Here is a 23831-nt window from a genome sequence, read left to right on the forward strand (position 1 = left end):
TAAACTAAAAAATAATTTATTTTGGGCCATGTTTACATTTTTGCTGCTAAACTAGGAAATAATAATTTTAAGAACATTCAAAATGAAGAGAGAGGTTTTTGGACAAATACTTCTATTACTAGTCAGCGATATAATCATTATGTGTAATACGATAACATGTTTAAACCCTCTGAATTTTGATTTTCAAAAAATTCTTAACGTTTTTTCATATTACATATTTCTTTTTTAACTTACACACGTTGCGCAACTAACTTATGGCAGTAGATCGCAATTACATGCTGCCCCGCCATTACCATCGGAGCACATGTCTAAGCACCAGCTGTGCCATCCAATAGTTAGACCTGAGCCACTCTCTGAACTCACGTTCAACGTAGCCTCTTGGAAGTCGGAAGAAGCCGAATTTGAGACCAGCAACGACGTGAGTTGTTTGTAAAGTGTGCAGCTTTGGCATCCATAGATCTAAAAAGCATAAAGTTTTTTAAATTTTTCTAGTTCTATACTTTTCAGTTAATTAATGCTTGCTGAGAGGCTGTACTAGAGGAGTAAAGATGATACTTTTTGGGGCGAGGCTGTATGTTTAACATTACTTTTGAGGCACAAAAAGTCATTTTTATTCCCAATAGAACATGGTATTTTTTTCAAACGCCACAAATAATTTTTAAACAATCTCAAAGGTTGCAAATTATACATATAAAAATATTTAAAAGTAATACCTTGCAAGTACTTATATATCGAGAAAGTATAGTTACGCTCTTTGAATTTGACGCTTTATGCCGTTTTAATAATATATTTTTGTACTTTTTTTATTTATTGATGTCGACTAAAAGAAATGGGTCTCATATACGTGCATATTGTGTAAATTTTAATAATAATAAAATAAAGTACAGAGACTATCATGCATCTGCATCGCAGCCGAACAACAGCAATGGAGGTCATTCTAGACCTAATATCCCTAGATCCTATATACTTCTAACACCACTGCACATTATCGTCGGTAGATATGCCAATGCGACAGTGATTAGAATGGCCATTGACGAAAACAATACTGATAGAATTATTGCCACCTCAGGCGAGCTTGGAACACAGTCAAAAATGAAATTCCACTCCTCACTCCTCACTCCTCACAACCAAACCAAACCAAACCAAACCAAACTGCCAGTGGATGACTTACCAAGAATGTACAACTTTGAGAAACACCTTATTGTAGGATTGAAAGAGAGAAGCAGGTAAAAGTTTGCCCAGCAAGTAAAAGACAATACCATAACGTGGTACACTGATGCTTCCAAAACCAAAGCAGGGACAGAAATAAGAGTAGGGCCGAAAACTTAATACGAACCAATAGACACCTACCTCAGCATCCTTCAGGTAGAAATCGAAGATATCGAAAGATGCGTACAATTAATCTTAGATAGGGACTATCAGAAACAGGAAATAACCGTCTTATCCGATAGTTAAGCAGCACTAAAAGCGATCAACTCAATAATAATTAAATAGTTTTTTTGTTGTTAAGGTACCCAAAGCAAGAAAAAAGTGTAAATTGTGGTACATCATTGGACTCAGGAGACCGAGTTCTTTCAAAACCGGAAATAAAAAATGCAGGTCCGTATTTAAAAAAAATAAATTGGCCTCTGTATCTCAAAAATTATCAGCTAATTTGAAAATCTAAAAATACTATCAGATAGCCCTATAAAGTGGCTATGAGAATGTGAGAATGCGAGACAGGAAAAAATAAAATTAATTTTCAAAAAAATCCGTTTTTTTCCAAAAAACTCAGCAATTCTTGAAATTTTTAAAACTTTTTTGATGTTAACTTGGTGAAAATCCCTAAGCGCAACTTTGCCCCAATTTAACCATGTTCGTATCTATTACGGTTACCGAGATACCAATGCTCGTACCTCGAATTTGTAGCACCCTGTATATGTTTTTTGTGAGGTTTCCTGGCCGGTAAAAAATACCCTAATCGTATTTTTAATCATAACTCAATTTTTTCAAATGGAACAAGAGTGGCTTATGATATATATAGTATACTTGTATACAGGGTGCAGGGGTGGATGGGCCATATGGGAAAACGGGAAAATTCCCGGTGGGCCGGTGGGAAGATGGGCCGGTGGGCCGGTCCCGATCAGAGTTCAAAAATGAAATGGTTAATCTTCTAACTAAAGTTATGTAAGATTCTTAGTGACTGCCTAACTAACTAATCAATTTGCATCAATATAATCGTTAGTTGCTTTTAAACATAAACACCAATTTGTAAAATAACTATTGTTAGATGTCTTCCTCTGAGACACTTATAATTTTAATAAACATCTGTTGTTTGTTGTTCCATTTGAAATGTTTTATTATACAAGGTGATTCTATAAGTGCACCTTATTTGTGCTGCTTTGTGCAAATATTTTCAGGGCTGGTAGATATGAATAAAAGAAACATAATGTATTATCTTTACCGTGTTTCAAATAAGTCCAAAATAACCGAGTTATTAAAGTTTGATTTTAAAAACTTTGCCACCTAAATCTTTCTCTATTTGCATCTCTTTTGTGCCGTAATATCAAAGATTAAGAAACTATACCGTGGGAAAATTTACGGTGAACAGGAAGTTCTAAATTTTTTCTAAAATATGCAGGAAAATTTAAAAGAAAAACACGATTTTCAACATCTTTTTTCCAAAAAAATCATGGACGTGTTCCTGGGGTCGAAATATACCACCCCTGAAAATATTTGCACTTATTTAAGATTCATTCTGTATAGTTTTACCACTATTTTTTTATTATATGCACTGCTTAGGTATTGCCTAGGTTTTTTTCGTTTGAGTCATGGTCGTTTGAGTCATTATCATTTTCGTTTGAGTCATTATCATACAAGATGCCAAATGTAGAAACTAGGAAAATTTACGTGATGAGAATTATATCCAAAATTAAAACATGTATACATGACGAGGCTGCTGCTGTACCAGAAAAGAGGGAATTTCTTTCTACAATCTGTACGAAAGTATATACCTGAAAACTAAAAATAATGTATTTTACAGAGGATTGGGCCAGCTGAACTGAATGAATCAGGAAGTTTTAAAGTTTCTCAAAACCGTGATTCCGTGATTCAAAATCGTAGCATATATCAAATTACCGTTATCGATAACGGAAATAAAACAGTAGAACCCTGTGTAACTGAGCTATTTTCCAGTAAAAATTCAGATGTCCGACCCGATATTGATCTTTATAAAAACTTTGATCGAGACAATAAATAATTTCAATATTTTTAAAAATCGGAGGCAAAGAGATTTTTCGCCCGAGCGAAAATGACTCTTACTTGGGGTGATTTGACCCTTACCCAGGGTGTCCCAGAAATAAGTGCAAGTATTTTAAGGGGGTAGATTTGGTAAAAAACATTTTTTCTCTTTACCGTTTTTCAAGTAAGTCCAAAATAACCGAGTTATTTTACTTTGAAAATTTAAAACAAAAATGCTTTTTTGCTTAAATTTTGAGAACCACTGGATCTTTTCTGTATTTTCTTTCATGTAAATTTAATGTACTACCTATGTTGCCAAATTATCAAGAAATTATGTTTTCTTAACTTAAAACTAAAAAATCTCCTAAAATTTCTTCAAAAAACTCCAAATTTTCGCAAAAAAAACTGTATTCTGAGAACGAAATATACTACCAGTTAAAATACTTGCACTTATTTCTGGGACACCCTGTATATTAATAAATAAAATATGTTTCTTCGTTATGGTCATCTTGTTTTGTGGATTCGGGCCGGTTGCCTGTTATTCCCGGGCCGGTTTCCACTTCCCCATCCACCCCTAACAGGGTGTCCCAGGCTGAGCGTGCATTAGAAGTTTCTAGAGAAGTGTTATATTTAGATCGGAGATTTTTGCACATTATTGTCATAACGAAATCTATCGATTAAAAAATATTTTCAATATGGCGGCACTTCTGAAATACCGGAAGTTGACAGCAACTTTTCTTATTTTAATGGGTACCCATTTTTTATTACACATTTAAATTCTCTGTAAATTTTATGAATTTTGAGATTAAACACTCTATACCTAACATTAACCGTTTTAAAGAAAAAAATATTTAAAATTTTTGAACGAAAAAAACTACCTTCGAAAATATGTGTATAGTTTAAACGTCAAATTTAGTGATTACCACAGCTACTGTGGCTTAAAGAGAAGACATATGGATATCTGTTTCAAAAATGAAATTGTTCAATGTCATATAATAATGACAGCAGCTGTCATGGAATTGAGCGATTAAGAAAATATCATAAGTCATTTTTTAATGGAAAACCCACTTTTTTATTTCACTAGTGAAAAGGATTTTCAATTTGTTACTTTTTGACTCTACATGTTCCTATACCTAAAATAGATTATTTTTAAGTTATTTAAGATTTAGTTTTAAAGCCTATATTTTTCGTGATTTTAACCAGTAGCTTATGACTTTAAACGTCAAGTGATGTAAAACAATAGATCTGGCCATGACATATTGTGACACTTTATTCAAACAGCAGTATGTTATCGATCATAATTTCCAAGCCAACTCGTTTTTTTTTAGATCACACGGTATATTATTAATAATATCAACTATTTAATATCACTAAAGAGCGAAAATACGAGATATATTTTAATAAATACACTTTTTTGTCTTAAGCAGGTGGTATTTATAATATAGAAAATTCAAATAATTCGTTTTCTGACAGATGGAAATAAATTTTCTGACTGTTCGACAATTATTAATGTCAAAGAAATCTAGATAAAATCAAGAAAAATATATGTTTTCAAACTAAATCTTAAATAACTTAAAAACGATTTATTTTCGGTATAGGAACATGTATACTCAAAACGAATTGGAAAACCTTTGCACTAGTGAAATAAAAAAAGTGGGTTTCCATTTGAAAAAAATGATTTATGATAATTTTTTAATTGCTCAACTCCATGACAGCTACCGCCATTATTATATGACATTTGAACAATTTAATTTTTGAAATAGATAGCCACATGTCTTCTCTTTATGTCACAGTGGCTGTGGTAATCACTAAATTTGACTTTTATGCTATACAAATTTTTTTGACAGGTAGTTTTTTTCGTCCAAAAATTTTAAATATTTTGTTTCTCAAAAACGGTTAATGTTAGGTATAAAGTGTTTAACATCAAAATTCATAAAATTTTACATCGACTTTAAATATGTAATAAAAAATGGGGGTACCTATTTAAAATAGGAAAGTTGCTGTCAACTTCCGGTAATTCCGGAAGTGCCACCATATTGAAAAAAATTTTAATCGATAGATTTCGTTGTAAAAAATCTCCGATCTAGATATTGTGGTTCTCTAGAAACTTCTAATGCACGGTCAGCCTGGGACACCCTGTATATGATATATAGTATACTTGAAAAAACATTCTTAACGATAATTTGGGACCACATATGGTATTTTGGGCCCACTCATCGTTACGAACACAGCCATTGCACTCTAGATTGAAATTTAATATACTATCTATAAATAATCAAAATTATATAATAAAAATTTCATCATTCAGTCATTCTATTCAGAATGTAATTCTCTATCAAATAAAGTAAAAAAATATTGAGGATGCCATTTAAAAATCAAAAATCCTGTGAAAAATCCAAAAAGTGACTGAAAATAATTTAATACTCCAATATCAATCCTGATTTATGTCATATACGAGCATACCAAACTTTTCAGTTATAGGCTCACCCTATAACTGTTTATTTTTTTATCTGAAAAAAAAAGTTATAGGGTGAGCCACTTTTGAAGTGGTTCAGTAAAGTTTTGTTGTGTGAAGTTTTTAAGTGCAAATATTTTCAGGGCTGGTAGATCTCGATAAAAGAAACATATTTTCTCTTTACCTCAAAATATTTGCACTTATTTAAGACTCACCCTCTAGATTTAAGAACAATTTTATTTTCTGATGATATTGTGTATAGTTGGAAAACCCGTGTAAACAAGCCAATTGACGTGTTGATGGCAATAATGATATACAGTGTGATAATTTTAAAAGTAGCATTCAGGAATCCTTTAAACAAAAAATGCAAAATCAGATCTATATTTCTAAGATATTTTGGTGTTTTATTGTATTTTTTGCGTTTTATTTAATTTCGAATTACTCAATTGCCAAGAACATAAAAATGCGTTTTTTTCTTTTAAAATACATTACCGTATGATCGAAAAAAAAGGGCGTCCAGTTGGCTGGGAAATGAATATCCATGACATTTCCCATATAAATTTACATATAAAATGACAGCGATCGTCATTCCATAGCCATCGCTGACGCCGTTTTTTTCTCGATCATAAGGTACCTACTACCAGTTCTTTAGAGTAAATAGATATTAATAGTAAAGTTTCTAGAAAATAATATCATATATATCATTTACATACAAGGTGATAATTTGAAAACTAGCATTCAGGAATACATATTATCAGTAGCGCAACTAGACACAGACATTTAGGGGGGCTTAAGTTCTTTTGGGGAGGCTCAGCTGACTTAAAAGATAATATTGATTTGAGGTGAAAACCAATTTTAAACGACCCGCACCAATCATCAGGGGAGGCTAACTTTAGATTGGGGGCTAAGCACCCCCTAGCCCCCTCTAGTTGCGCCACTGCATATTATACAGGGTGTTTTTGGCTGAGTGTGTATTATAATTCTCTATAGAACTATAATATCTAGGAGATTTTTTGCACATTATTGTTTCACAACGAGATCTGTCGATTAAAAATATTCGCAATATGGCGGCAATTCCGGAAATACCGGAAGTTGACAACAACTTTCTTATTTTAAACAGGTACTCCCATTTTTTATTATATACTTAAATTCTCTTTAAAATTTTATGAATTTTGATATCAAACACTCTATACTTAACAATAACCGTTTTTGAGAAAAAAATATTTAACATTTTTGAAGGAAAAAACTCTCTGTCAAAAAAAATTGCATAACAGCGCAGCGCTTTCAGATGGAGCGGACCGTCCGCGAGTTTTTAATTAATGTGTTTATGTATATGGCAGTCATCTGGACGGAGTATACGCGAACCATGTGAAATTGTTCATATAAACTCATGGTGCTTGCTCGAACTCGCGAACGGTCCGCGCGGACGTTCCGCTCCATCTGAAAGCGCTGTAAGCGTAAAAATTTAGTAATTATCATAACCGCTGTGTCATAAAGAGAAGACATGTGGCTACCTGTTTCAACAATTAAATTGTTAGAACGTCATATAATATTCGCCGTAGCTGTCAGAAAATTGAACGATTAAAAAATTATCATAAATAATTTTTTTTCAAATGGTTTTTTTTTTAATCTCAAAGTTAGCTTCTCCTGATGATTGGTGCGTGTCAATTTTTACGCTTAGGTTATACGATTTTTTTGACAGAGAGTTTTTTCTTAATAAAACATGGCGGTACTGATAAAATAAGAAAGTGGCTGCCAACTTTTGGTATTTATCCGGAAGTGCCGCCATATTGAAAATATTTTTAATCGATAGATCAACGATAGTGAAAAATTACTAGTTTTTAAAAACGTTTTTCTGCTATAAGACTGTAAAGAGAAATCAACAAGCTTTTCAACGCTTTGCCACACAAGATAGGTTTGGATTAAAAAAAGTTCAGTTGAGTCAAAAACTAACTCATTTTGGTTCCCTTTTTAATCCCCAGATATGTATTTATATACCGAGGTAATGTTATTACCCGATAGATATTCCTGAGTGAGTGTATTTTGAGTCTAAGAGGTATTCCCGATTGCTACTTTTCAATTTATTGCCTTGTACCATAAAAAATAAATAAATAACACCCAACTTAAATAACCACTGCGTTCTACAAATTGTAATTATATACTTACTTTTCTTGCGCAGCTACATTCTCTGCGTCGCAATATATGCGCTTTAACCAAATACGCATAAACTTTACATTTAGTTAAAACTCTTTTTTGAAAAAGAAAAACACCAAACCAAAAATGAACTGGACACAAAAGCACACCAATTTTCCACCCACCTGATAATCGTAATTAATGCAGAACGTCGAACAAACTTGCACAAAATCTGGCTCGTAGATGATAGACGACTGGTAGTTGCAGCTGCACAGAGGATATCCTAGCCCGTTCTTGCACAACACGCTGCACGAATCCTGCCTGGCAGTGGCGTTGTACTTCTTCCCGCCACTGCTGGCCGTGCTGGTGGTGCTGTTGCCTCCGCTACCACTGCCGCCGTCACTCTGCTCCTGGGCAGAAAGGGGTAGGTTGGTCGGTATCAGATCGTAGCAGGTCTCGCCGCAGGGGGTGCCGCCCAGCCCCGACATGCACAGTTCGGCGCAGATGCGCGTCCTGCGAGACTGCGACACGATTGGCTGGAGGGCGGAGCTTTCGTCCTGGTAGATGAGGTGGCGGGCGTGGCCAAGCGACAGCAGTAGCAGCCCGGGAATTATCGACGTTCTGAAAGTTTGGAGGAAAGTTAATGTGTTTTTGCAGGGGCGTAGAGGTGGGAAGGAAGCGTGTAGGAGTTTGGGAATTAGAAACAGGTAGGATGTGGCGTGAAGTTGACGCCTTGAGGCCAATTTCGCTTAATTATTAGTGTCGAATGGTAATGTACTGTATGATCGAAAAAAATGACGTCCATTTGACTGGAAAATGATGATCGATAACATTGTCCATTTAAATTTACCGATAAAATGGACAATGTTGTACCTATATACATTTATTTTAACTATTTCTTTAATATAGCTGAGTAATTATTCGACTATTAAATTAAAAAATTAGATATAACTACTTATAAAAAAAATATTTTTGAAGAAAATATTTAAATGCGCATATACCGGGTGCGTCTCAAAAGTGGCTCACCCCTATAACCTTTTTGTTTTTTTCAGATAAAAAAAACGAGATTTGATTAGGTTTAGTATGACCTACGTTTGTATATGACAAAAATTAGGATTGACGTATTCAATTGTCTTTGGTCACTTCTTGTTTTACCGGAAATGTCTACAACTTTTGATTTTTAAATAGCACCCTCGGTGTATTTTTAGTTTATTTGATAAAAAATGACACTGTGAACAGAATGACATATCATATATCAACTTTTGACATTTTTACTTAAATAAAATCGGTTTTTAAATTTCAATCTAGACTGACTGCTATTTTTAATCAAAGAGCCTTGGAAAAATAGATATGACCGTCTAATGTTTTTCGTGTCTTATCCTGGCCGGTTGAAAAATGCGTAAATCGTATTTTTAATCATATCTCAATTTTTGCAAATGATGAGCATATTTGAACATATCACTCATTATTCATGAGCATATTTGGAAAAAGCATTTTTTTACGAATAATTTGGTACCACACATTTGGTATTTCGAGTCAAATTGTCGTTATGAACCGCATGTTACAATTTCAAATAAACCGTATGAGAAAATGTCAAAAGCTGACATATGATATGCATTCTATTCAGAGTGCCAGTTTCTATCGAATAAAGAAAAATATAACAAGGTTGCCATTTAAAAATCAAAAGTTGTTGTCATTTCCGGTAAAACAGGAAGTGACCAAAGACAATAGAATACCGTCAATCAATCCTGATTTATGTCATATCCTAATGTTCCAAATCTCGTTTTTTATTTGATAAAATAAAAAAATTATAGGGGTGAGCGACTTTTGAAACTCCCCCGGTATAAATACGCGTATAAAAAGCATTTAGTAATGCGAAACACGATGCTTTGAAGTTAAAATTAGTGCTTTTGTATTTTTATTAAAAATTTTATGAAACGAATGCCTAAATATAAAAATAAAACTGGTCTGGAAATAACACAAAATAAATAAATAACATTTTTGAGTTATTTATCTTATGTATTTGGCTCATTAAAAAAGGTTTGAGTGTAAATTTATGCCTACGTTATTTAGAGAACTTTTGTGAGTTTATTTCCATTTATTATTACATTTTTTACAATTATTTACAATTGCATTTTAGGGTATTTATATTTTACTATGCAAATAAAAAACACGTTATTAATAAAACATCATTTTATTGCTGTAAAAAATTCAATTTTTTCATAATATTGACTTACATGATCTACATTTTATTAAATATTAAACTAAGTGTGTCTCATTTAGGAAATATATTTTAAATCTTAAACGTGGGGGGGGGGGAGGTGGGAAAAAATAAATAGCAACATTTTTAAAATATTGATTGTCATAAGAATAATTAGAATTAGATTATTTCGAGGATTATTTGCATTTATTAACTTGGTATCTAAAGAACTAATTAATAATTTACTACTTGGAATATATGATAAATAATGCTTGAATAACCAGGTCTCCTTTGATATATTCTTTATTTGTTTTACAAATTTGTTAAAAATATATTTTTTGTTTGTTCCAATTCTCTTATAGAATAAATTCTCCAAGAAATAACTGGAGACTTTTAAAAAATTAATAAATATAACATAAAAGTTTCAATTTGTTTATCTCAGTCTTTCGAGCATCCATAACAAAAACACAGAAGACTATTTTTTCCAACAACAAACAACCAAAAAGACTCTTCTAGTACTAGTATTTACTACATTTTTTGTATCTTGTAAAAATGCCACATTGCATATTTTTTAAGAAAAATGTTTCGAAGTTTTTTTCCAAATCAGGCCTAATAAATTTACAGGGAGTTCCAATATTCCATGGACATAGAACAACTACGTATTTTTTGAATCAAAATAAGGCAAATGCTCATAATTTACCTCTATAAAAAGTGCCTTGTTTGTCCGTTAGAAGGTATTAATAAAAAATAAACCCGAAGAACCTTATTTATAAAACTTTTGTAAGCTAATTTCAATTTATTTTTCAATAGCATTTTTAGGGTATTTATATTTTATTATGCCAATAAAAGAGCCGTTATTGATAATGCATAATTTTATTGTAATAAATAATTTACATTTTCCATAATATTGAATTACATGATACGCATATTATTAATTGTTTTATTAAATGTGTTTTTTACGAAACACTTTTTCTTTAGTTTTTTTGTATGTATTGTTATAACTAGAACTAGTATTTTTTCTAATATTTATTTTTTCTTGAAACATGTTTGTTTTCAGTGATGTAAAAAATCTCAGTAAGCCTGTTGTTTCTAAAGGTGGAAGTCTTAAAATTGGTATGACAATTTTATTATATAGATAGGAGAAAAATGATGTAAGATAAAATATTTGAGTTATATGATACAGGGTGTTAATAATACAGAAAAGTGTTAACACACAGTTAATAAATTTATTAATTCGACGGTTATTTTTTTCTAAAATCTACATATATAAAATGCTAATGTTTATCTGTGTCGTCTCTACTGAAGTAATGATTTGCTCTAGAAATTTGCTTTTTTTACTAAAAGATAGCTAATTGGCTCTTCTAAAAACTGCCGTCGCCGGATTTTTTGTTTTTCATTTAATTAAAAAAAATAAAAAGTATTTTTTTTTCTGATGTCGCATGTCGTGGCGGATGCGCCAGGCTTCAACTAGTATTTTATAAAATTTCTTAATTTTTATTAGGTATGCCATATACCCATTTCTTTTTCTTTGATTTTTTTTAATTCTCACCTTTAATTTAAGTAATAGTTGCCATGATAAACCAAAATAGATATTGAGTTTTCATTGTACAGTGGGCATAGTCCAATTTGTTATAGCAAGTCACATAATAAAGATAATACGTAGTTATCGATCTTTTTAAAAAAGAGCGTATTACTTGATATGACTGGCGAGGCGGAAAAGAATAGTAGTCTTTTAGCTGTTAGGCTTTATACAGCGCCTAGTACCCTAACCGGTAATGTTCTATCTGGTACAATTTTAATAAAAATACTATCGGAAGTAAGAAATAGCCATCTTATCCAATAGGATAGATTGTATAGATAGATCAATCTATAGATCAAGATTCTATAGATAGATCAAGCAGTACTAAAAGCGATCAACTCAGTAACCATCAATTTAAAGTTTGTAAAAGAATCGCTAGAGAAACTTAATGAATTAGGTAAAGAAAATAAAGTCCTCCTGCTCTGGGTGCCAACTCACTACGGGATAGAAAGCAATGAAAAGCGAACAATCTAGCTAGAAATGGAACGACCTCTACACTAACTGGACCATAACCATTCTGCTTTCCAAGTATAAAAAATTCACAGTCCTTTACAAAGATGCAACCGGGGGGGCATTGAAAATGATGAATAAATACGTAAAAATATGATTAGTGTTAATATGAGTGTATTACATACATATGTTTAAATAACGAACTTAACAAAAAACAACAGATTTAAAGATTCACTGAAAAAGTAGTAGTGTTAACATTAAATAAAACATTATCAATAATAATTATGCGATCGCACCTATCCGTAAAACAAGCAAGCAAAAAACCTCAAAAAGACAAAATAACATACAAAACATCAGGTTAACATGATGACAGATCATGATCAATGACAGATAAAGAATTCTTACGGAAAGTTACACTTTACGATATAATTTTTTAACTGTTAAAGGCAAACCCCATTTAAACACAAAACTTTTTAATACCTACTACTGTATCTAAAAGACTTTTTATAAATTACTAAATTCTTAGCCACGCTTCTGTTTTTCTTGGCTGTTGTGCGTCACGTCACAGATTAACAGGCCCACGTTTGCACCACAAAGCGATGCTGCAGACCACTAAGTAGACCGGTCGTAGAAATTTATGTTATACAACTTGTAGTCAATCTACACAAATATTATCAAAAACTTTTTTTCTTTTAAAATGTGTTCAGATTTTGTAAAAAATATAAGTCAAAATCGCAAAACTTAAATTAGATATGGGTTTCTTAGTTTTTAATTAATATAGTGGCGAATTACAAAAATTCATTTTCAATGAAAATTAATGAGTTAAATAAAATAATTTAATAAATTACTAGCTTTTTCTCGCGACTACGTTCGCGTTACACCTCGAATCGTTCATGCATTGATTTAAATGATTTTTTACTTCTTTATAGAGAGCTAGTGAACATATAGATGTTTTTTATTTTTCATCTTTTTTTTATTTATTAAGAGCACTAATACTCTCTTTATAGGTTATTTTTTATTCTTTGAAGGATAATTGAGGAAGATATATTTCCTTATGATGTCACTAAATAAACCCTTGTATAAAATTTTATACTGTCTGGTTTATAATGTTATAGTATTGCATTTTCGTACAGCAAACTTTCATTCCCTATTTTACTCCCTAAGGGTATAAATTTCATAAATTCGCTTTACCTTTGTGCCAATTTTTATGTGTATAATCCAGACGTCACCAAGTTTTATATAAATTTTTACTAACTTTACCCATTTGGTTGATGAATTTCAAAAATTTCTTCTAATTCTTTTTGTAGGATTTCATTCTTCTAGACGAAATAGTAAGGAATTTTCATACAACAAACTGTTCCGAGATAATTTTACTCTCTAAGAGGATGAATTTCCTAAAATCGCTTTGTGTAGCTAATTCACTAATGTCGTTTAAACGAACCTTTGTGCTAATATTTATGTATCTAAAGCTGGCGGCATCAACTCACTCTAAAATATCTAAAAACGTAATATATAATCTAACTGACACACCACTGACAATGACAACTAATTTATTTCTGGAGGTATTGTGTGTAGGTGTTTTCAGGTATGTTTTAGTATTTAGTCGTTTTACACAAAGAAATAGCCATTAAGCACTATAAAAATACTTCATAACAAATCTACACATATATACCTTTCATTTAAAAAAAGAATCATCAAGATTGGTAAAGCGCTTTCGGCGGGATGGATGCAACAAAAAAACCCTTTGAGCTTTTATATATGTATGGACTAATTATTTTTCCAACATATTTTACTTTGCAAATTTTTATAAATATTCAGACTCGCCAATATCGTACTCCACCGTGTCCAGCCTGTTTAGCCAAACGTAGGCCGATTCCTCTTCGGCGGCGTCGTGACCCTGGCCGAAGGAAGAGTCTTGAAGACGCTCATCCGCGCATAGGAATAAGTTGACTGCGTAGCGTATTGCGTATTAATCGATTCTGAAACTTTCTATCTCGTGTATAACATGTTACGCAAGTTTATTATTTTAATCTCGATTTTAATAGATAAATGTGTGAAATGCCACCTGAATATCTTCCGCCATGACATGTTTTTACTTTTTTGTTATGGTAAAGTGATTTGTATAAACTTTATTCAATAACGTATATTTTCCTCCATTTGTGATTTTTTAATTTTAAGCGAAAATTAAGTATAACATTTTAGGAAAAAGAAACACTGTAATATTTAAAAGAATAAGAAGAAATTAGTCTTATTTTGAAAGGAAAATATAGAAAAAACTCTTTCTATAGAAAAAGTCTTTATACTAACCAGAATCCGGTGACATATACGCGGTCTCACCGGAAACATTACTTATTACTTCGCATAACTTGAAGAATATCTACTTTTAATAATGAACACTTCAGAAATACACCAGTAAAAACATTTATTATTTGAGATTAAAACTCGAATTAAATTATAAATATTAGTTACCTATGTTGTTATAGCTTTTATAGGCCTGTTTAACGACTTAATAAGTTACCTAGCGAAAAAATCTGTGCGCGTACCTACCACTATTGTTACAGGTTAATTCGTTAAAGAAATATGTTACACAAGTTAAAAACGCTAAAATTTTAATGGTATTACTTGTGCATTATTGGCCTTATAATGTAATTTGTTGGAATTATATCTTCTTTAAATATAATTAGACTTTTTAACGACTTTTAAGTTACCTAGGAAAAAATCTGTGCACGTACCTACCAGTATTGTTACAGGTTAATTCGTGAAACAAATGTGTTACATATTATTCGTGGTATTAGTGGTATTATATTGGAATCAGCTTGGCATTAGTGGGGCATTATATGAGAAATTTTGGTATTTAATTTGTATTTTTGGCATTACTTTGGCATTAGTATACAGACATTTGTCAGCGGTTTACTCCTTGTAGATAATCAAAAAGTTTTTTGATAAAATTTGCTTTTTATGTCAGATCATTTCTATGAAAAATTACATTAGATTTTTATTAAAGACGCTGGGTAATTAAAACATTGACTAATAAAGCTTGTCCACTTTAAATAAGGGGTCACGAAATATCCTCCTTGGAGTGTTTGGGTTAAGGGGTGTATAATAAATTAATCGTTGTTTTATAATAAAAACCATAAAACATTTATTTGTGAGTAAAATAATGCAATGGTTGGATATCTCTCCTTTATAATTAGGTGACTAAAAATACACTAAAATAATTAGAAAAAAAATCTTGTACTTATTTAGTAATTACGTCAATATTAATTAATTGACTTTCTAGTCTATTTTATTTTATGTACAAATATATTATTAAATTTTAAGCATTAAGTAATAAAACACTTTGTGCCCTCTTATATCGTAAGAGGTTACGAAATATACTCCTGGTTACACCCCTTACAGAAAACAGTGTAAGGGGTGTAAATAAATTGTATAATCACTGTTTTTTATAATAAAAACTATAAAACATTTCTTATTTGTGAGATTAAAAAAACAAAACAATGCATTGGTTAAAATAAGTACATTCAATACATATGTATGTGTTATAACATAATATAGCCATTACTATTATACTATTATTATTAAAATAATATGTGTGTAACATATTTCTTTAACGAATTAACCTGTAACAGACATTTATATGCCCAGTATATTTTTGTTTAACAAACCAATCAGGAAAAATCCAAAACCTACCGTTATAGGAGGTATAAGATGATTAAACTTATATAATGACAACTACTTATCGGATAACAAATTAATTACTACTGTCAGCTAGTTCAGCTACAGTCTAGGTAGAATATACCTAGAGTACCTACACCTACCTATGATGTAGGTAGTTTAAAGCTTATTTTGACGTTACCTCTCACTTCGGTGTCACAAGCTGAATTTTTCAGGGATGGAAGTACAGTACATGATATGGGGACCCTTATTCCGAAAGTAGTACAAAATTAGACCGGGTAAAAGGGCACTATCATCAAAAATCGATATATTAATACCACCGTATAGAGAAAACAAATACTTATTTTTTGATCCAGTACACAATAAAGTTTTCGTAGTGAGTAATTTTTTATAATTATTTACGAAAAAACATTTCCATTAGCGCTTATGACCAAAAAAAACTTTAAACATGAATAATCATTTCAATCATGCGAAAATTTGGTTTAAAAATAGATTTTTTTAATATAACTTTCATTTAACGGCCTAAATGAAAAAAGAAACAATTTAAAAGTTTCGCTTATGTCTTGACAAGGTATCAAAGCAAACCCCATATTTTTTGCTTTTAAACTAATAAAGATATATCAATAAACAATTAGCGATGTAATGGTTTCTGCGCGCGCTGGCCGACTGCCGCCGCTGCGCCGAGATTTCCTATACCCTTGTATATATGACGTCATGGTGTGGCAAATGTAGCATTTTAATTCGATTTGGGCTCCCTTATATAGGATAACAGAAACATTTTCAATGTTAAAAAGTTAAAGCGGAACTAAAGAACCCGGAAGATTCCATCCCTAACCTGGATTTTTTTGCTAAGGAGGTGAAATGCAATTTACGCCTGAAGTGTCGGGCTCTCATAACGAATACCGACTAAAACACATCACTTTGAGACTAATTCCGTTTTTTCCGACGATAAGTCCTCGTTTCAGTTTATAGAGTTTCAGTTTATAGAGTATCAGCGATTGTCTAAGTCGATCTTCTTTTCCCTCGATATTTTTTCCACATACCTTAATACACGATTCCAGTTTCCTTGGCTCTGTTGCATTTTTTGCACTATGTTATCAATAATATATAATTGGAATATATAATAATGGATAATTGTTCCTCCATTTCTTCTTCGATGTCCCTTCTGCGTCGTCATAACCTTTGCAGTAAAGGCATACTGGTGATGTTATCTTTCCCATTTTTTCTACTATTTATTCTTCTTTTACTTGAAGAAATTTCTCAGAATTCACGACCAAGAAAAATCAAAGAAAATTCATTACTTAAATCTAAAAAGATTTTTTTTGATTTAAGTAAGGTCAACTTTCGGATTGTTACGGGGTTTTCAACAAGACACTGTTTCCTCAACGAACACCTCAGTAAATCGAGACTAAAAATAAGGGTGAGTGCAGATTCTTTGGGAAAAATGGGGAAACTCCAGAACACCTCATCACTGAGTGTTGATGCGCTGAGACGACAACTATTCGTGCCATAAACTTTGGTACGACTGATATCGGAGATGGAGAACTAGCCTCTGTGAAGCCATCTCAGATACGGGCTTTTGTCAAAGCTTTGAGACTGTATGATGAATTATAACTCGTTATAACTCAAGAAAAAGGGACACACAATAGATCTGTAAAGTCGCGGTGATTAAGTCCCCTCCCAATGTTCTACATTCTACTCTAACAAGTGTATACCAACTCAACAAGTTTAAAGGAAAAAATGTTTAAAAAAAGTGAACTGAAAGGAAGCCAAAAATGTAATAATATACAGGGTGTTCAATTTAAAAAATCATCCCAATCCACTCACACTTTTTTGAGCTATCCTATAAAACTTAAAATTACACTTTTCTACAGCTACAGATGCCCGACGCACAGTGTAACGAAATCGGGAAATGTGGGACATTAGCCCATAAAACAAAAAATTTAATTCATCAAGTGTTTTTATATAGATGGATAAAGGACATCCCAGAGCCCCACCATGTGAGATATTTCTTGAGTTGACCTCTTAGTCGGGGAGTTATGGCGGATTAAAGTTATGGTTTCCTTAATTTACCAAATCTGTACAAAAATTTCATACAATGAAATTTATTATTTTCAAAAGTTTCCTTGTGTTGTTCAATTCCAACAATTTTTTCCGTAAAGAGAGGTCTTTTACCAACAACAAACCTGAACAAAATGTCCCAGTTTTTTTCAAGTCTAGTTTCTACATGTTTATTATGACTTTCAAAAAAACGCTTACATTCGCGCAAAGTTATATATACAAAATATCATAGAGTGAACTTTCTAGTATACTGTTACATATAAATTTCATCCACCTAGATCCGAACCTGGAAGAAAAAAAAAATAAATTTCTTCGGCAATAATTACGTTTTCCATTGATTCGACCGTAGTTTTTATCCGTAATTTTTTGTGCTATAATTTCTTTATTGAAAAAACTATACACTTGTTATGAACATACTGAATGCTATTTTAGGGGCGAGGAACCATCCTCACATTGGGGTGGGGGACAGTTTACAACAATTCAGAAAATCTCAACATTGGAGAAAAATTACACAAGAGAATATTTTTTCAAACCGGCAAAATTTTCTTCGATTTATTTAACACTCCACCCTCAATGCTGCATCATTGTTGGTGCCAAACTATTGAAGATATATTGCACAACTGATTGATATATTCAGATCCTCTACTTTCACATCTGCGACCAAAGCACTCTAAAAATAAAAAAGTAGACTTGTTTCCGGAAGCGAAAGAGCTCTTGTATATGGATGGAGAAGAAATTGAGAATGATTTTTAAGCATGTTTTATGTAAGTGCCTTATATATTATGTTATTTTGGAATAATATACACCCCACATAAATTATCGCATCACTTATTAATTTGGAAAACTGCAAAGTATTCTTAAATTCTCTTGGATAACAATAATCTCAAAAGTTATTTGCATTTATAGCAACTTGTTAAGGAATGGAAAGTATATTATAACTCAGGCAGACCTTAGATTTAAGCTTTTCACATAAAAATGTTTGAAGCGTTTCAAGAATAAATACTACGAAAAATATAAGTGTTGCGAAATTTTTTGTGAGGTGTGTATTATGGTTTCCTTTGTTGAAGTTGAATACGTTTTTTTCGCATATTATCATATTATTTAATACTATTAAATGATATTTGCCACTTGTGTCGTTCTCTTTGAGTTTTGCAGTCTTATCTAATTTATCCCTGATTATTTGAGTATTTAGTAATGTTGATTGAGTTTTGACATATTAGCGGGAGATAAATGATTGTTCGACAGTAATTTGATAACCTTTTTGGTCCATAAGAGCTATAAACTCTTCGTAAATAAAAAAATATACATGTAAAGTGCTTTTATAAAACTTCGGATTTTTTTTGACATTCCATTACGCCTTTTTTTATTCTTTTCGTCCAGTAGCAAAAATTCCTAGTCGTATTATTTAATTTCTGTCAAAAAATGTCAGCAAGAATAGTGATAACTGAAGAAAAATGCCAATGTCCCACTATTTTAGTTTTCGTTACACTGTGCGACGCCCTATTGCCGGACACTATGAGTATATCGAGCTACTATGGTTACACTCGTTGTAAACCGTATATTGTATGAGTTGACATACAATATGTCATTCTATTCAGAATGTCATTTTCTAACAAACGAAGTAAAAAATATCAGGGTATCATTTGAAAATCAAAAGTTGTAGTTATTTCCGGTGAAACAGGAAGTGATAGAAACTAACTGGATACGTCAATCAATTCAAAAAGTTGAACAAAAAGTTATAGAAGAGAGCCACTTTTGAAAAGCTCCTAGTATAGAAGTTTCAGTCTTAAAGTTATTAGAGACTTTGGAAAGGATACTGATATCTACTATTGGAAAATATAATCTAGAGAGATAAAAAGAGGACCACAATAGATCTGTAAAGTAGTGATGGGAAAACCGATTAATTTCAATAATTGAGTACTCGAGTTTCAAGCTATTGCAATAACCGAGGATCGCTCAAGCGAAATATCACTCGTATTTAAAAAAACGGTTTTTCGTCCGTCGCTTGTTGTAAGTACTCGTTAACGCCTAGCGCCAAGCAGTAAGTTGCCTGCGCAGTGCACATATTCTTTCGGTGATGAATGGCAAGTCGCAAGCAACGAGCGATTTGCTTGATCGCTTGATTTAGTTGATTTCAAAGCATTGTCAATGTAGGTCGTAAAATTTTGTCCCTCAGATACGCAACGGATAAATATATATACGGCGTCGTATAAATTTGCTACCTGCATTGTATGTAGAAAATTCGTTCGGCTTTTTATCGAATATGTTACATTAAAATCGGATTTCAATTTACTTCATTCTAGGATTGCTTGCGTTCGTCGCTTGTAACTCATCATTTGCATCGCTCGTTCATAATCGATCGATGTCGGTTATTTCAATAATCGAGTACTCGAGCGAATTTTCGCTCGAGTTATCCCATCACTACTGTAAAGGTGGCAGTAGAATATGCATTATGTGGATACCCACCTTACAAAATCTAACTACCTATATTCTCTCGTGCATCTAAACTGATGACATATACGAAAATTTTTCTGATTTAACTATTCAAAGAAACATAGGAAAACTCGCTGGGAACGAATTTTATTTACATAATATGATAATCAGATTAGGCCCGTACGACATCTCTCCACAAATAAAAGTCGGTAGAGGGCGCTTATACGCTCGGTCGGGCGGAAAATGGCGCCCGCGGCCTGCCGCTGACATCCGACGTTCGATTGTTTGGTCGAGGGGAGGGTGTTCCTGCTCTGGGCCGCCTGCGACTGACTGGAATTTATGACGATTTTCGAGGGTACCGTGATATATATACGCGTGGACGATGACACTTATTAAATCGTTTGCTCTGCTAATGTTCGGAAGTTGGTCAGATGATTTGGGATAACGTACAGCTATTTGGCAACATAGGATAATTATTTAAATTATTTGCCTAATATTTATGAACCTTAAATAAAAGTTATTCGATTACACTAAATTTAGATTATTTTTAATATACACTCACCGGTACGAAAAGCGGACACGTTAAAATTTTGATGTATTTTAAAGTCTTCTATACTGTGGTCTTGTGGACCGATTTTGATGATTTTTAAGCAATTTGTAGCTAAATTATTTGACTCTTAAATAAAAGCCTAGTCTATATCTGTCTATTATATGAGGGAAAATGTTTATATTTTGGTGAAAGTTTGAAACACCCTGTGTAATATGTTAATAAGGCACGGACTAAAAATTTTATCATCAAGTTGCATCTTTTCTCGATAGTTTGTTTTTTGGTTCATCTCAATAGCTCAATTTTTCGTAATGTTTACATTAAAAGCATGCCTTTGCTTTTGGTCCTAGTCAACAGACCTATAAAAAAGTTTTTATGATTTATGTAATGTGTAATTGGGGGAAAACCCATGGAAAAACATATTATTATTGTCTGTTGGGCAGTTACTTTTGAATGAAAAGCGATTTTTCCATAAAATTGTAATCAAGATGGCTGGTGTCACCATGGCAATTTTCTAGTGACACTTAGTAGCTATTTCCAAAATCGACATTAGTTTATGGACTGTTAATGGAATTATTATTTTATCAAGAAAAATGAAGCAGTATCTGCTGGCGGAAGGAATGGATATGTTACTAGTGATTTTATTTTGAGGACAATTGTTTGTTGGCCTGAAGTGTTTATGCTCGAAGATATCCAAATACGAATTTTCTTGACAAGCGTTCTTTTGAAAAACCACTTTTCCTATTTCGCAGAGCTGATAGTGTGATATATAAAACACCTAGTAAGCAGAAACCTGTCGTTGGAAGTAAAAAAAAAATGAATTTGCCTTAATTCGTTCTTTTATAGAAAATCCAATATATCTACAAGTCATCGTAATATAAATCAAAGAACTACTTTATTTTTCTTGATAAAATAATAAATACAGTTACTTATTAAACTATTGTAGGTAAATTAAATAAAAGTAAACTGTTATAAATTTAAATTCCAGTTTGAAGTCCATAAATTAAGGTCGATTTTGAAAATAGCTACTAACTGTCATTAGCAAATTGCCATGGCGACACCAGCTATCTTGATAGCCATTTTATTGAAAAATCGCTTTTTATTCAAAATCTGAGCCAGATAGGTATAGGAAACCCTAATATAGTTTGAAAGAGCATTTAAATCTACTTCGACTTATTTTAAAAAATATATAGTGTTGTATTTGAAATAACGAAGTTTTTTTTGTAAAAGAAATATTTAAAATAGACCAGCAATTTTTGATACCTCTGTATACATTTAAGGAAGCAATCAAATTTTTTAGTAAAGTTTATTTCTCTGGCAAAGTCAGCAAAATAATTAATTATGAAAAGCAATGTACAGGGTGTTAACAATCTTTTTTATTATAGCATGCATATTTAAATATTTCAAAAACCAAAGTATTTAAACGTATTAAACCCTTATAATAAATGCCTTATTTTATGCCCAATAATCCAAAAAATAAAATAAAATACCGGGTGTGTGTTTCATAAGAAAAAATATAACTTTTGGTATGGATCTTAGGTCTGATATACCCTGTACATTTGAAAATAATTTTAAACTATGCACATTGCCTCTCTACATATACCCATAAAAAATTGTTTGTACATCTTTCCGTTTTCGTATAATCAATCGAGGCGAATGAGGTGCGCCACCCTGTATACTTGCTTTGTACAACCGGCCCTAGGTATTATATATTTTTTTATTAAGTGAGAAATTAATTTACTTACATTTTCATACTGATATAGAAGTTGTTAACACACTGAAATTACCTTATGGAAAATCAGACCTCTGTGAGAAATAACATTTATATAGTTTTTCCCAAACAGTATAAATTGATAATCCATTATCATAAAAGCATTGATAGATAATTAATACACTTGTATATTAGGAAAAACAATTTAAATACATTCCTGTAAAAGTATATCAATATTATGATTGTAGTAGTGATATTTTATCAAATTGCAATCGATATATCTATATGATTGTAGTATGCTATTAAAAGACTAACGTCATCTGATTTTACATCTTGTAGAATGTAGAATGAATAGCCCCCTCCTACTCATCCTACACTCTCAGGGCTTTCATAAAAACTAATATCTAAAACGGTCTTACGGAGGTTAGTTCTTCATCTCCGATATCAATCGTACCAAAGTTTATAGCACGAATGGTTGTCATTTCGACTGGACATTTCAGGAACATGAGGTGTTCTGGTGTTTTCCAATTTTCCCCAGAATCTGCATTGGCCGTTGTTTCTTACCTTCTTACCAATCTACTGAAGTGTTCGTTGAGGAGACAATGTTCTGTTAAAAACCCCGTGACAACCCGAAGGTTATTCTTACTTAAATCAAGCAAAATCTTTGATTTTTCTCTATGGTAAGTACTGAAAAATTTCTTCGGGTGTCTTAGACCGTTGGAGGATTTCTATTCCAGGTTACGGATGGAGTATTTCATGTTCTTGAGTTCCGCTTTAAGGTTTATTCTCACTATATCTTCCGTATCAGCTCCCTTCCGTTTACATAAAATATTTTATCATGTAAATGAATAAGACAATGCACACTATCCGTTCCGTTTCACTTCCATTCCATACATTTTTCTGCGGACGGACTGAAGCGTATCGGAAACAGTGTTGTCAAGTTCTTACATTTGTGCCAGCCCTCTTAACATTTTGCTGATATTTTGTAGCATTAGAAGTTATAAAAAAAGATGGAATGTTTTTTTATAAGAATTTTCCTTTGGAAAAATATTAATACAACTAACACTATGCGACGGAGCTGTTCGCCGGTGAGCAATGGGTCGTAAGCTAGTGAAAATTAAACTGTGATACTTACGTCTTTATAAGATACTGGGCGCCACTCAGTTTTCCATTTATTTCCGAAAACTTCTATGTTGAAAACTGAGAAATCAACTCAGAATATAGGTATTACTTATTTTAGGAATTACACAAATGAAACTAATAACTAAGTATAATTAATAATTGAATGTAAAATAGAATTAAGTAAGAATATGACAAATTCGATGTTTGAAAATATTAGTTGGTAAATTGTATGTCAAAATAGATCAC

General features: G+C 32.0%; 1 protein-coding gene across 1 annotated transcript; it reads right to left on the reverse strand.

Annotated features, from left to right (window-relative positions):
* On the reverse strand, nt 1–22552 carry LOC115889121. Its single transcript, XM_030909055.1, has 3 exons — nt 22498–22552; nt 7993–8428; nt 1–459 (listed from the first exon to the last, which is right to left on the reverse strand). The coding sequence occupies exons 1-3, from the start codon at nt 22503–22505 to the stop codon at nt 253–255; spliced, it is 651 nt and encodes a 216-aa protein (XP_030764915.1). The 5' UTR covers nt 22506–22552; the 3' UTR covers nt 1–252.
* Between the last annotated feature and the right edge of the window lie 1279 nt (nt 22553–23831).

This window comes from Sitophilus oryzae, unplaced genomic scaffold, assembly GCF_002938485.1.
Source record: "Sitophilus oryzae breed Bouriz unplaced genomic scaffold, Soryzae_2.0 scaffold_810_pilon_pilon, whole genome shotgun sequence".
Lineage (NCBI taxonomy): Eukaryota > Metazoa > Arthropoda > Insecta > Coleoptera > Curculionidae > Sitophilus > Sitophilus oryzae.

Bases quoted from the DNA above. Each gene is read 5' to 3' on its own strand.
- LOC115889121 (XM_030909055.1), bottom strand. The intron at 460-7,992 runs GTGGGTGGAAAA...TATGCTTTTTAG, and splicing joins GCATTAATTACGATTATCAG to ATCTATGGATGCCAAAGCTG.